The 15,405-nt window shown below is 43.1% G+C and overlaps 1 protein-coding gene across 10 annotated transcripts in view; it reads left to right on the forward strand.

Moving 5' to 3' along the window:
- WBP1L (WW domain binding protein 1 like) overlaps positions 1-15,405 on the forward strand; it is a 61,018-nt gene that overhangs the window by 29,959 nt on the left and 15,654 nt on the right. For 2 of the 10 annotated variants that reach the window (XM_010196993.2, XM_062001305.1), the window contains exon 1: positions 5,473-5,729. The exons of 6 other annotated variants lie outside the window; for them this stretch is intronic. In XM_010196993.2, coding sequence (XP_010195295.2) covers positions 5,703-5,729 — 27 coding nt within the window. In that variant the 5' untranslated portion in view covers positions 5,473-5,702. Of the gene's footprint in view, positions 1-5,472; positions 5,730-7,429; positions 7,765-14,807; positions 15,043-15,405 lie in introns of those variants that run through there. 2 more of the 10 variants (XM_062001304.1, XM_062001309.1) reach the window with 2 other exon arrangements.

Below are 15,405 nucleotides of genomic sequence, written 5' to 3' on the forward strand. Positions count from 1 at the left end.
AGCTGAGTAGGCTTTCCAGTGACTTCGTTATGCACTCTAGACTAAAACTGAAGCCTGACATGGGTGCCCAAAACCTGGGAATGCTGAAGGAGCAGAATCGACCCTGTCTCTATTAAAGCAGTTAGTGTAACTTCTCAACAGGACAGTTTCAACCCTTTTGTCCCACTCTGCCTCAGCAGTGAAGGACTTTAAAGCTTTTTAAGACTTCTGGGCATTGAAGAGCAGGCCTGGGTATTGAAATACTGGTCATACAAAATAGATGATGCAAATAGTCTTTGATGTTACAATTACATTGGCTTGACCACAACTCTGTAGCTGTGAAGAAAAGCATGCTGGACCTGTGGCTATCATTTTCTTCTCCTTGGGGGAAAAAGTACTGGGAAACAATGTCACTGAGGGATGGAAATTTCAGGCTACACTTAGCAAGAACTATTTTGGTCTTGAAGAAGAAGCTTGGACTTTTCATTGCCACCACTCTCCCATCAGCTAAACAACAGAGTGGGTAGGAATGTCTGGAACAGCCTGGATGTGGCCTCTTGTCTGCTCTGTCAGATGGGTGTTGGAGAGGACTCCTCTTGGGTATTTCCTCTACTCCCATTCCTTGTCTCCTCCCTGCCCTTTCTCAAGTGCCCTTCTTATGATAGCTTAATACAGAAAGCAGCTTCAGATGAGGGATTGCTTGCTATACAGCAGTGCAGAGCCAAACACTTTGCTGTGCTTTACTGTTAGTATTTCTTCACCCACATTATGGAAAGTAAGAGGAGGACAGGCTTCTGCTGAAACACTGGGTGACAGAGTAGCAGCTTCCTTTGCAATGCCCCCTCCTTTGGTTCAGGGCTCACAGGTGGCTTTCAAGTGGAGGATATGGCACACATTTGCACTTGTCCACTTGGCTGAAAATTGACAGGATTCAATTGCATTCAAGATTCGACTGGAATTAAACATGATCTGCTGCCATTGGGGCTCTCTGCAATACTGAATGTATTTTGAAGTGTGCAGTCTCTTCCTCCCTGGTTAACCACTTACTTGGAGACAAAGACAGGTGACAGCAGTGAGGTTGAAATACACTGTCCCTATTTGCTTCTCTTGACTTAGTAAGCTGCAAAAGTTTCTTGTACTCCTAAACCACTCAGCTGACAGAAGGGTGACAGGCTGCAGGGAAGAGAGAGCTTCCCGACGATAGATTCTAACCTCCTCAAGCCCTTGTGCTTTGTTGCACATGAAAATCTGTCAGACTGGTTGCAGCACTGTCTCACAAACCAGTCCAAACATGTTTAGGTATGGTGTCTTTTCCTAAGGTTATTCTTTGTTCTCTACAACAATGATTGACAGTTTGGCCTGACAAATGGTAAACACAAGTAACTTCAGTGTCCTTGTTTTGTAGTTGCATTTAATGCAAATTGGGGAACTCACTCCCAAATGATACAGTAAGACTAAACACAAGGGATCTGAAAGGTTGGACCATGTATCTCCTAAGCAATAAGATAGGGAAATAGATCCTGGGAAATTATCAGACTGACCTGTTCCTGTTTGTCCTCTGGAACCTCTGGTCCTTGCACTGGGAAGTCATCATCTTCGTGTGACAGTGCTGTTCAGGTAGGGAAGTAGCCCTTCATTCTATAGGAATCAACAACAAATGGGCAGATTTTTTGGGCAGATGGCCAGATAGAAGTGTTTGTAGGCAAATGTAGCACTGCATCGCTGTTGCAGTATTGATCATCTCCCAGTGTCTCGTGCCTGTTTTACTAGCAAACCCTTTCAGAACACATACTGTTGAGGCAGATAGAGCTCGGTTGTTCTTGGATGTTATCTTATTCTAGAGAAACAGAGATCTCCTTTTGTGCCTTTCTTTGTGCTTCTCTTTCTCCTTTTTTCCTAGAGCCACTTTCAGGATGGGGAAAGACAAATTCACCCTCATTTAGGTTGCTGTTTTCACACTTTGTTTCAGATGCCTGGCAGGCTTGTGTAGCTTCAGCTGTAGCACCTAAGGCTGTGGGCTGACTAATGGAAAGCTGATGCTGCAGGGATGCTTCTGTTACCAACATGAAAATAACAGAGTGCACTGGGACAAATGGAAGAGTCATTAGAAAAGACTGTTCCAAGTTTATGGTTAACCCATATAGATATAGCTGCAGAACCATTGGACTAAAGTTTAATTGAGGGGATATTACACACCACCCATATTTACTGTTCAAAATATCTCCCTGCCTAGGATTCTAATATTGCAGCAACTGAGAGTAGCCTTATGCTTTAGGCCTGACAGATTTGAGCTGTACAACTTCCAATTTTTGTTCCAATTTTGTTGCCATAACCGGATCATCTAAAGATCAAGCTGTCTCCTCAGGGAGTGCCAAAATGGATATTGTGTCTTGCTGGGTTACTAAACCTGCTTGTAAGAATCTCCCATCAAACTCTACTCTAAAATGGCCCAAACAACTTCCACCATCTACTTCAGTTGCATGCTTATATCTTAAGTCCCAAGGCACAGCATGTAGGGCCTGTGAATGTTTCAAGCAGCATCCTTTGCTTGACATCATGTTTGAGGCAGATGGCATGTTCAGGACAGCAGTACTACAGACTGGTAAAGCATAGAGGTGTTCATTCCTTCTTTTTCAAAAGAAACTCCACACTGATGTACCAAAAACCAATGGTGACTGCCTAAATAAGCAGATTTCAACTGATCTCACAATCTGCCCTGACGTTAGCCTTAACTTTTCAGAGCCCTCAAGAGATTCACCTACAGAGAAACTGCAAAAACTTGTTCTTGCTCTGTTTGTTTTATCTTGGATAGACACACACTTGTGTCATAGATGGGTGGGCTCTGCAGATATTAAACTCCAGGTTTGTGCAAAGGAAGCAAAACCCATGTTGAACCTGCCTTAGAGCTGCTCTTGCTTTCATTAAAAGAATTCTTATTTCAGCTCAGGTTTCCCCCAAGTGGAGAACAATAGAAAATTAGAAAGGTTCTGAAAATGGACAATCAGCAGCTAAAGGCTTTAGGAAAAGATTTTACATTAAGAGGGCAGGGAAGATTGATATATCTTATAAGAAGATAGCTAACAGGTACAGAGTAATGAATGGGTGAGAAGATGGATGGGGACTTCTGTTCCCACCTGCTAATAAGAGTCAGATTAGCAGGTGGTGAGTTCACTCCTGATGAAAGGGACTATTTGTTCACAACCACCATCTATGAAACTCATTGCCACAAGACAAAACGTTGGGGCAAGAACTTAGGAACTTAAAAAAAAAAAAAGAGAAGGAGGTAAGATGATACCAGTTGGAATATCCAAAGCAATTGCAAGGATTAGGAGAACCTAGGTATTTATTCTGAAAGACTCTTTTTGTTTGTTTGTTTTGCTTCTCTCCAGGGCTTTTTCTGTAGTCATCTATAGGAGAGTTTGTGGATTATGTTACTGGCCATTGTCACTCAGGCTGCAAGAGAGAGTGGCTGCTGCAGCAGTCAATGTGGTAATGCCTGCTTGCAAACCACCTTTTTTTCTGTCAGTCTTTACAGGATTGCTAGATTCACATGTAAATTAGGATGCTTTTGCTTTTTCGGTAAGTTACTGCCTTTGATAGTCCTTCACAACTTGTCTTAGATCTGGAATGACGTTTTTCCTTTGAGTACGTGCTGGAGGAGAGGCGGGTGGTTAAAGTTAGATTCCTTCTGACAGTAGGGATTTAGAAATTGCTGCATTGGCTCAGCCCTGGGATCTGCCTAGTCCAGGGCTCTGGATAGCAACAGCCAAAATCGGATATTCAAAGGACAGCGTGAGGCCACAGAACAGATTACTAAAACAGAAAGCTGCCCTTTTATATCTCTGGTGTTTGTCCATAGAATTGGAAAAGCAAAGGTTGAGAGTTTGTTTGATCCAAGAGCACAAAAGCTGGAAAATCCCGTTGCCTGGCTGATGCTAGTTAATGCTGATGTTTTGCATCCTCCAGGAAATTACTTATGTGCCTGTTTTCTCTTAGGGAAAAAAAAGGAGAGACACGTATTACCTTAATCGGGAAGTTTATATGGTGGGTTTGTTAGTATTTAAACAAAAGAAATACTTGTGCATAGTCTCACAGCCTAATTGTGCAGAGGACACCCACAGTGGGGTTTTTATTTGGGAAACAACCCCAGGCTGGGCTGGGAGGAGGCAGCAGCAGTGGTCAGTGAGGGGTTTTGGCATGTGGAACATGGGTGTCTTTTTCTGACACTGCTGCAAGCGATCTGTCTGGCTGGGGAGGGTCTGTTCTGGTTTGGATTTTTTTTTCTTTCCTTTTTATTTTTTTTTTCTGCTGTTGCAAATTAGCATTTGTAAGAATTATATGTGGTTTCTCTCAGTGTTCTGAAATACTCAAATTATTGTTAAAACTGCTAGTAAAAAAAGAATTCAGAGAACTCTCTATGGGGAAAAAAAAAAGAGTATATTCCTTTCCTTGTCAAATATTTTAATGTATTGAGCTCTAAAAGTCAAAGAGGCCAAAAGCAAGGGGAGTTGCTTTCTGTCAAGTATCCCGGGAGCTGCTGCTGGGGCACATGGGAGTGGTGGTGGTGTCCCAGTCCCCCCCTCCCCCGACAGACGAGGACAGCTGCTGATTAAAGGGAAGCACAAAAAAAAGAGGTTGCTGAACTTTGAAAGTGGAGGTAGAAAAGGGAGTTAAATTTAGATTACCTTCTGCAGTGTCATCTTCTACACCGCTGTGGAACTTGCTGTACTCCTTGCTTGGGAGAGGACAAACAAGACATGCCATCCTGGGCACCAGATGATAAATTTGTTCATAAGGCTTAATTGCCCCTTGGCATGAAAATGTGACATGAGCTCAAGTAGAACGAGAAACCTTCTGCTGGGGCTGGTTGCATTTTTCTTAGGAAGAGGTAGATTAAAATGTCTTCCCATCACCTGTCTGATACTGAGGAGGCCCAATCCTGATCCTACTGAAATCAGGGGAGTTGTTGCAAAGTGGGATGGCTGTAATCTGGAGGGGCTGAGAGTTGAGCAGTGCTGTAAGAAGGCACCATGGGAGTGCTTTGGATCTGTGAAGGCTTTACCTAGGTCACTGGGGTCTGGAAGTACTCTGAGAAACCATGATGGTTGCTCCTAGGGCTCCAGTGCTGTTCAGAAAGCAGCATCAGGCTTAGATTTCTCCTCAAAAATAGATTAAATGTCTATTTTTGCTTAGCAAGATTTAATCATCACCGAGGAGCTGTCTGCTCTTGCCAACGTTTTTAATAGATTCCCTTCCACTTGCAGCATCCAGTTAGCAGGGAGGAGAGTGCTTCTGCTCCTCCATGGCCCCTGCCAGGGTCCCGCACAGGCAGCGCTGCCCAGCAGCAGTCGGCTCCTGTTTGCAGTGAGCTGCCTGCTGTTACCCAGCAGCTGGTTTAAGGTTCAGGGCTTTTCTTTCTTTTTTTTTTTTTTTTTTTTTGGTTATTTTTTCAGAACTACCCGACCTGATGTCATTTCCCTCTTGCAAACACCCCGGCTGGGCTGCGTCTGAGATATGTCACGGGGAGTGGGAGGAGGAGGAGGGGGAGCCAGCGAGTGCCTTCAGTGTCCCAGGACCCTGTTTACTTAGCATTCTCAGCCGAGGAAGCCCTGGTTTAAATAGGATCAGAGGAGCAGGCTGCCCACAGCAGATGAGGAAATGGTCACTGTGGGACTTTAAATTCCTGCCTTCCCATGCGCTGGTGCGGAGGATGAGCCTGCAGAATGCCTTTCCTCCTGGGTCTCAGACAGGTAACCGGCTTCGGTGTGGTGGGAGCTACTTGCTCAGGTGGAGGACGTGACTGATTCCTTTTCTTTTTACTTCCTCCCCCCCCCGCCCCCTAAGGAAATGATTTTTGACTTTCCCAAAACGAATCCGTACAAACAGTGGCGTTTGATCAGGCAGCACGGTAGCGTGAGAGCTGCTTTTTACTAGTGAGGAAGGAGCAAAACTGCCAGCCAGGGACAGAAACTCTCTTGTTGTAGTCTTTGTGGCAGAGTGGCTCTTTGTGTCATGCCACTCTGTGGTTTTTGTTTGGTTGGGTTTTAGGGTAATTTCCATAGTTCTTAATATGGAATTGTGTTTACGTTGCTTAAAGACGTGCCAAACTTTGAACTGGTTTTGTTCTGTGTAGGCAGTATTTCAAGTGTTAAACTGTGTTTTGTAGGGTTTTTTTTAAAAAAGAAAGACATTTATATATCTCTCACAAAGGTCACCAAATGGAAAATGGCAATGTACTGCGACCCCCAGCTTGGTGACTTTAATTGTTCTGGGAAAGCTTGAACAAGAAACTTGGGATAATTTAATAGCTGGTAATGTCGAGTGGAATGAGAAACGGTAGCAACTGCCCAGCTGCTCCCCACTGGAGGAGGTGCCAACTATGTGTTCCTAGGCTCAGGGAGAGCAAACCCTTTTTTTGGTCTGGGAGGCACGTCTGTAGGGGAATCTAACTGTAAACTCTTCCCAGCACTGCTGGGATCTGTAATCCACAATAAATAGATATTGCCTGATAGCAGAGTGCTGCTTGCAGTTTCTGATTTAGAATTAAAAAATCAAGATTGGACCGAGACATATTTTAAACTACTGACTTTCAGTTGTTTAGAAACGAAGGCAAAAGGACTTGCAGGACACTGCTGAGTAAACAGTGTGCTTTTTCCTTATCAGTTCAGTTTTTGGTGAAATGCAGCTCCCTCCCTCCCTGCTGAACTGAGAACAGTTTTACATAAGAAACTACCTCTAGCACAATGACCTTCTGTAAGTGAATGCAATAGCTATAATAATAGTTGACTTGTTAGCACTCAGGGCAAAGAGACTTTCCGAAAAACCTCGGAACTCAATCAGGGAGAGAAATTCAGGCACAAAGGGCTGAATGGCTTTAGGTAACTCTCCATTTGCAGTGAGACATAGCTGGCTTATATGTTGAGATTGCTCAAGTCTCACGGGTGTGTTTTTCTCAAAGTTCCTATTTCTAAATAAGTGTTTTTGTTTTAGAGAGGCATTTGGGACAACTGAGGTGCTGCATAAGGTGTAAAACTATGAGTTAGGTGTAATTTGTCTCTGTTTTCTCAAACTGTGAACATATGCTTATCTCAGTGGGCTGGATGGTACTTTTTACTCTGCGTGTAACTTTTCAGCATTGATACAGAGGCATTTACAGGAAGCAGAAAAAAGGTGTTGCCTCAAGAACACACGAGCAAAGCTCTTGACTATTTTTGTCTGCTGATGAAGGATAATGTGGGAAAGAGCTGCTTTCAGAGTTGCTTGAACTCCTCTTAGTTTTAATCCTTTTGAGTTTTAGGTATTTTTTATATGTAAGAAAACCTCTAAATATTTGTGATTGTCCTGCATAGGGACAGTGTTCAGAAATTTCTTTTTCTGCTTCTAAAAAAGCAGGGAAAAAAAGTGAACGGCGCTATTTAATTAAAAGTGTGGGAGGAATTCAGGAACAATCTCGTCACCTCTATTGTCTCTTGTGTTTGCACTGGACTATAAACACTTGGTTGTCTGGGATGTCCTTTGTTATTGCTGTTCCCACTCAACACAAGGGGTGCTGATCCTGGGCTGCGACTCACAGGCACAGAGAAGAGGCTCTGAGTGGGGTGTCCTTGAGTGGGATCCCCTCCTGTGAGCTGTGTGAGGGGGACAGAAGGGTCATGAGGAGAGCCTCAGCTCCCCGGGATGGGCTCACTGCTGCACTGCACTACTGGTTCCTCTGGATCTGCCTTCACTTGGGACCCAGTGGCATTTCAACATTGACTGTCAGACAGATGGACTGTGGAACACATGGTAAAAATAGGGTGTTTGGGTTGGGGGGGGGGGGGGGGTTGTTGTTGTTGTGGTGGGGATGATGTTTAAATGCCTAAAAAGCTAGGTCAACTGTATCTGACATCAGTGCAACGTGGGTGTTTAAAGCGTCTGTCCCAGGAAACATGATTGTAGAAGATCTCAGCTTTCCATTTTAATTGAGCATTTCCTCTTAGGATTGCAGGTTCATCTAGTTCACTGCAAAAAATGTAACAGAGGAGGGGGGAAAAGTTTAAAAATGTTAGATTCCTAGCCTTTTAAGTTTTAATTTTAGCTGCTCAGTGTTTTCAGTGTTGTCAGCTCTTTGGTGGTTCAAAACGACAAAAATGCAAGGCAGCCTCCTCAAAGCTGCAGTGTCTATCTTTAATGTGAAAGGGCTGGGGCTACAGCTGGGAAGCTTCTAAGGCGTAAATGAAGTAAACTTTCACGTGGGATTTAAAATCAGATTGTGCAGTTCTTGGAGTCTGAAAGTGAAACTTGCAATAAACAAAAATGAAACCAGCTCTTAGTGAAATAGACCAAAGTGTCCACAATCGATGGAAGGACTGTGTTCCTTTAAAGATTGTTGGAGTATTTCTCCAAGATAAATAGGTGCAACAAACCAATTTGTTCCTCAGATAAAGGTTAATAAAACCTCAGAGGTTCTGCATCCACTGGAGGTGAAGATGGGTCTGCTGTGGCTGATTAATCATGGTAATTTAAATATAATTCTCCTAACGCTGGCATTAGCAAAGCAATAAACATTGTAGATTAGAATTCCCATTTTGGAGATCTTTATTGTGCCTAGGACAGCTCAGGGGCATCATTCCTCCCTCACTTATTATACTTTTAAGTATTTGGATGTTTGCACTTTTTTTTCCACATTCAGCAAAACAAAATTTGTGGTGGTTGTCTTATGAAGAAATGTCCAGCCTTGATTTATTTCCTGGCTTTGGTTGTCTGTCATAAGGCAGGCTTACAGGAATTTATCCCCTGTCATGCTGGCACCCGAGCCCTCCAGTAATTCCCAGCAGTCAAAGCCAGTTTCATTTTTACGAATCTTACATGCTTTTGTTAGATTGAACCCACCAAAGACACAGCATTTGCTTAGATGGTGAATTTTTGCTTTTATGTTCCAAAGGAACAAGTGTAGTGTTCATGAAGACAGGGGATGACTGAAGGCTTTGGAGCATGCTCAGTTGGGTGGGCTTCAGTGCTGAGCTGTTCTGGTTGATGATCCAGGGTTCTCCCGTAGTTATACCCATCCTTGCCTTGATCCCACCTACTGTCCTTCTCTGAAAGGTTCTAATGAATTTTTTTAAACTTTTAAATTAACTTTGATTAGAAACTGGGAGGCAGCTGGCAAATCAGAAATCGTAGTAAACTCTGTCAACTCTTTATCTTCAGTAGGAATTTTGAGTTACTGCCACTTGAGTCTCTTCTCTAACAGAGACACTCATCTTCTTTGGTAGCTTTGTGTTTGCACTCTCATGAGCTATTGCTGATGGCCTTGGCTAACTAGCACTAGTGATAGTCTGATATGGAAGTTTGATTGGAAACTCATAAATACCCAGTGGTAACTCGTAAATACTGCAATCAAATACTTTTTTTTTTCCTTGTTGGTTGTTCCTAACATATTTAAGATACTGTTAAGTCTCTTACATTCTGCTACTGTGTGGGGTTAAAAAATATATACGATTCAAATACTGATTGTGAGTTATTCAAAATATGTATTTTTAATATGTGAAGATTGTGCCACTTGCTTGAATCCATCCTGCTTTGTCATTATGTGTGCAGCTGGGCACTGAAAGCGAGGGACTGCTGCCTGTGAATAATGAGATTAGTAGAGTAACTAGGTCAGGATTATTTTTTTTTAATTATTAAATAGATGCTTATTACCCAAGTCCCCTCTGAGAGCCATAAAACCAGAAGGTCTGGAGCAGACATAGGTCAAGCCTGAGTCCTGTTAAAACCAGTAGCATCTTGCCTTCCAGCAAGTGCCAGTTTGGCAGTTTCCTTTCAGCCTGCTGCTGGGCTTTTTATTGTGTGCCACTGTTTGTACGCCTGTTACTCAGTTTCCTTACCTCTATCCTTTCGTTATTGATCCCCATCTCTTCCAGTTCAAATAGTAATTTTCTATGTAGTGGTGTACTGAAGTTTGGAGAGAAGAGGAAATTAGGGTAGATCTAAAAACCTGCCTGGCCTAGAAGACAGGAATGGCGTATAGCCTGCTGTCAGCAAATGCCAGTCACATTTCAAAGTGCTTTCCAGGTTGTTTGAGTATGACCAAGGTTAAGATGAGATTCTCCAGGAGGTTAAATGACACATAGAGGCCATATAAATGCAAGGTGCTCATATTTAGGGTAATGGAGGCCAGATTTCTGTGGAAAGAAGAGACAGAGCAAAAAGCTGAAGTGGTTATTAGATCTGCGTGATACCAGCCTCTGCTGGTTTTGGTTACCTGGTTGATGCCAGCTGAGGAGTCATCTTTTGTACGTGGTTCACTGCCAACTATGCACTTTTGAGCATGGACTGTAGTGTTTGTTGCTGCAGTTGCACATACTCATTTTCAGCTTGGAAAACGGCCACACTGATCTGGAGTTTGCTTATCTTCAGCCTCCTCCTTCTTGACATAGCAACAATGTTCCCAGGTTAACTGCGGACTTTTCCAAGTAGAAAGGTGTGAAGTGCCTTGCTCCCTTCATTGTAATGGTACTCTGCTGTCAACCTCTTCTCATTTCCCTCCATTCCCTACACTGGCTTCAGACCCAATAAATCCTAGCAGATTTACAGGTGTTAAACACAACCATTTAGTACTGAAAACCATTACAAAAGTAGGATAAGGAGGTCTGATTCCATCTTTCTATGCAGCAAGGGGCAGCTCAGACAACCTACAGACCTCTGGAATGCCTCCTGTCTCAATCATGCTCCAGATTTTGACCTTTAATTTGTCACGTAGACCTCCAGCAAATGCCCAATACTAAACTGGAAGGTGGAGAAAAAAATTGGCTTTTTTCCCTGGCAGTGACATTAATGTTTGCTGTAGCTTCAGATGTGACAACATATGGCACTGCCTTGAGTTCTCTTATACCTACCACTGGTGGATATTTTCAGGATTATTTGTAAAAGCACTTGACAGCAAAAGTGTGCTACTGGCAGAGTTGCCAGCATGGTTGCAGGTTTATTACAAGTGCCAATCATCAACAAGAAAAAGGTAAAAAAAAAATCACCAGTCAACTTATTTTTTATTCAGAGTTGCTTTATGAAGTTTATGACAAGTGAGAAACAAGTCTGAAATACCACATCTAAAATATGAAGAGACTCTGAATGCACTACAGTGTCATCCCAACTCAACCAGTTTCATGAGAAAGAGCCTGCACCAGGTTTAACAAATAGTCTCTGCTGCACTGGACAAGGAGCGGACACAGACTCTGGGGCCTGCAGGACCTTCTCCTGAAAGATCCCAGCTTTGCAGTGTGCATCAGGGATCCAGTGATTCCAGTGTATCGGATCTGCATCAGCTCAAGGAGGGAGTGATGCACATGCAACCTAGAGTATGTGCTGCTCTATAGGACAAAGCCAGTCCCTTGAAATTAACTGGAAATCTCCTAGGCTTTGCAGGTGGGAGATTAGGGGCAGAGGGGGCATGTTCAGGCTTCTTAGTTGCAAAACAGGAATATTCTGCTCTCATGGAGTTGAATGCTCTTTGAGAGCAGACCTGTGTTAGAAGCTGTTTAGTAATCCTGTCTGGAGGCATTAACAGTCATCCGAAAAACGACTAGTGGGGTGGAGTTTGCTTGCCTGGACAACAAGAAAACAAGAGCATCCTTCAGCAGGGAAGCCTGCAGTAGAATGTGATACTGGCTACTGGGGAAGAAAGGGCTTTCAGGAAAAAAAAACCTCCACCTCCCTAGTTTTCATAAGATGACCTAAAATACACAAGACCCCTCTGTAGTAGTTTGATAAAAGCTTTGTGCTGCTAAGAATGATTAAAAATGATCATTTTAGGTGCTTGCCAGTGCTACTTGCAATGGAAAGTAGAACAAAGACAGGTCAATAAAGTGTGAGTGCTCCAACTTTGCTTCTCTGAGACTTTTTTTTCCCCATTTATATTTTTTCTTACCTATAAAACTACTCTTCCAGTCCTGAGCCTTGTCCATGCCTCTTGGCGTGAAAGAGGAAATGGTGTGTTTTCATAGCACAAGCACTTGTGATATTGTTTCCAGGAGACATGTAGACTATAGGTAGCTGTATTGCTATGTCTTAAGTAGTTACAGTTTGGCAGTATATGACACAAGAATCAATGGGGGAGATGCAAGTAGAAATAATACAACACTGATAATTGGAAAGGAGCAGACTGGGATTTAATTAGAAATTAAAGCGTGTTCAAGTTGCGTGGTGGTGGGCAGAAGTTTCCTAACAAAAAGTGTCACCATCTCTGTCCTGGCCTATACTGATGGCAGGGCAGAGGCTCTTCCTTGGCTTGCAAAACAGCACAAGAAACTGTACAATGGCAGAGTTCTTTTACAGAAGTGAGTCTTGACTTGAGAGAGGAAGGAGACTGAAACACCCTGTCCAGAGGAGACACCTGTAATATGTCCCAAAATGATGCCTTCCTGATGCAATCTTTGCATAGTAACTTGTTCTGAAGATTTGTTGCTTTTATGGTTTATCTCTTTCCCTGTGCAGGGTCCAAGTAACTGAGCCTTGGCAGTAGCTGTCCTCTGTCAGGCCATGTGACCCGCTGGGATCCTTTCCAAATTAAATTATTCCTTGATTCCATGAAACTGTTTGGAAACAAGGGGGACGATTCTGGGTCAGAAACGTGGCACTGAGTCCGATGCCACCACGCTCCCAGAAACCCATTGTTGGCCAGGCTGGCAGAGGGCTGCAGAAAGGCTGCAAGAGGAACTGCTTGGACTTCTGAGAAGCATGTGTCCAACATTCTGAACTGTGGGATTTTGAAAGGCACAAAAGCTTATGCATTAACAAGATGATGTTTTCTCTCGGTCACTGTGTAAAGAAGCTCCTGACACTACGATCTGCACTTTACTTTAGATGAGAAAGCAGGATGTTGCTTGAGACTTGATCTCCAAAAGCAGGCAAGGACAAGCTGCAGAACAGCTGCTGAGGATCTTCTGTTCAACATGTACACCCATCCCCTCAGAGACCTGCTTGCTTGGCTAACAAAGAGCAACCCTGAACACAAGCATATGGCATTGTGAAAAAGTAATTTCAAATATAATAAGGGTGGCAAGAGTGAGCTAGGAAGTTCAAATAAAAGAATGCTGTGATGAAGTCTCTGAAAGCAGGGCTGCTGCAAGTTCTTAAGTGGGAAAATACAGCAACGTTGAAGCTCTCACAGGTTGCTGCTGCCAAAAGACACTGATTTGTTCCTTATTGTTATTCTTTGAAGCAGACAACACTGAATGGAAAAAAAAATATGTGGAGTAAACACAAGTGGCCAAGGATGGATCAGTGTGATGCCATGGAGATCCTGAAATGCCTCTGTGGGACTCTTCTTTCACCAGCTCCACATGATTAATTTGCTGGTTCAGCAGGTCACATTGATCTTCCTGTGTCACAACCGCAGACCTCAGCTGATCACTTTCTGGCTTGTGCATTACGAAGAGGGTTGCAATTTTGCAATGGGGTATTAGTTTCTCAATTCTATTGATATGAAAGCCAAAATCTATGCTCTTTCATCAATTACATTAACTGTGCAAGGTCAACAAAAATGAGGAAACGTGTAAATAAATGAATAAGGACAAATGAAAGAAACCTGCTTCTAGTTCTTTTGCTGAATAAAACTACAATTTTTTGAATGAATAGCACACCTGAAGCTGAAAATTCTGTGCTAGCTCCACAATCTCTCCTAAAAGTTGCTACCAGCCACTGCAATTAGAGATGGAAACACCTCCTTACCCTACAGGAAAGAGTGTGTACTGTTCACATGCAGCATCTCGAGGCAGGAATGGCAAATGTTTGCTCTAGCTAACTGTAGTAAGGCAGTGGGACGTGCCTATCTAGCAAAATCTTCTTTTCCTAGGGAAAATAGGCAGGTACCCCTCCACTTTGTTGCCTATACAGGTTGATTTTAAGGAGCTGGCATGCTGGAGCCTTTTAGAACCTTCTGTGGAAGCTGATACCTGTGGAAGGAGGGGAAGCAGCACATCAGATGCTGAGTTGTATTTGCTGAATTGTGCTCTCACAAGATCGGAAACCCTTTCAAAAAGTTGATGTGACTTCTTAGGACAAAAATTGAGTGTGGGACCTTTTCTGTTCAACCTTAGGTGGTAGGACGTGGTTCTGCTTTTAGATATTTAATTGCTGCTGTAAGATGGATGCTCAGGTGAGAGACTCCCAGGCCTGGTGTTGGGAGGTACAACTCCAGCCCTTAGGGTGCTGCTTGGTGGGGGACTGCTGATGCTCCCCCAGATCCCCAAATAGACTGAATCTCCTTAAGAACTTAGCACAGGACTCCTCTGCTTTGAAACTGTTGCCTTCTATCACTTGTTCACAGAGGAGATCCATCATTTGAAATGGATTTTGTGTGTCTGGTGACTCCTGGGAGGCTTGTAAGAAGTGTGGCTGTGGTGTGCTCATGTGAAACAGAGGAACGGTGCAGTTCAGCAATGGTTGGAATCCACCCGTGTACATTCCCGTAACCTGCTGGCTGGGTTTGCTGCTCTTTTTAGCTGGTAGGATTTTGTTGGGGTTTTGTTTGCTTTTTTGCTTGCTTTTTGAAAGGTGGTACTTAAAAAAGAATTCTTTCAACACATCTTTCAGTATAAGTCTTCCTGCATTTTCTTTGCCTTATGATAAATGTTAAGAAAGTGAAAAACTTAGACTTGGAGGGGATTGTTTACAACATCTGTGGTTTTTATTAAGATCAGTTTGTTTCTCAAGAAACTGTGCAGTGTCTTCTAACTTCCAGGTTGCCTCAGAGCCTATTAGATGATGCACAAGCCACAGCCTGTAAAGTGCCTCTGTTTTCCTGTGTTTTGTACTTCTTCCCACCAATGTTTTCAGACTAGCAGGAAAACACGGCATTTTGTGAAGCACTGTACCACGTGAGGGATGGAGACCTCACACCGTAGTCCTTTTCCATCTTAAAGTGTCCTGAGGACCTGCTGGGTGATGCAGCACAGCTGATTTGGCTCTGCTCCTGGACTACTTGGCTATTCCAGGAAGAAGTTCTACAGGAATGCTGATCTTATATAAAGCACATGGCTAATTACGAAGGAATCATTTTAGATTGGAATCTCGCTGGAACATACTGTAATTATCATTTAGATCTAAATGAATCCAAGCAGTCTTTTCACAACTTATAATGTTCTGTTTATGAATGCATTTCCTCCACTTGGCACTCAGCCCCAGTAATGCAGTGGTATTGTGTAAAATGTGGAACAAATGACATCTCTTCCTTAAGAGAATGTCTGGCTCCCAAACGTGATAACTGGTAATGGAAAAGGAAAGGGATGATGAGAAAGCAGCGCTATCTAGATGCTAAAGCAATTTAACTCATGAGTTTTGAGATGCAGGGGTTTTTTTCTCTTCTGAACAGTCCTGTGTGGTTTTTGGTGATCCTTAGCTGTGTTTTAACCTCTTTATGTATTTTAGAGTTTCCCAAGACCATAACTT

The sequence above is a fragment of the Colius striatus genome, chromosome 8 (genome assembly GCF_028858725.1).
Source record: "Colius striatus isolate bColStr4 chromosome 8, bColStr4.1.hap1, whole genome shotgun sequence".
In the NCBI taxonomy this organism is placed as follows: Eukaryota; Metazoa; Chordata; class Aves; order Coliiformes; family Coliidae; genus Colius; species Colius striatus.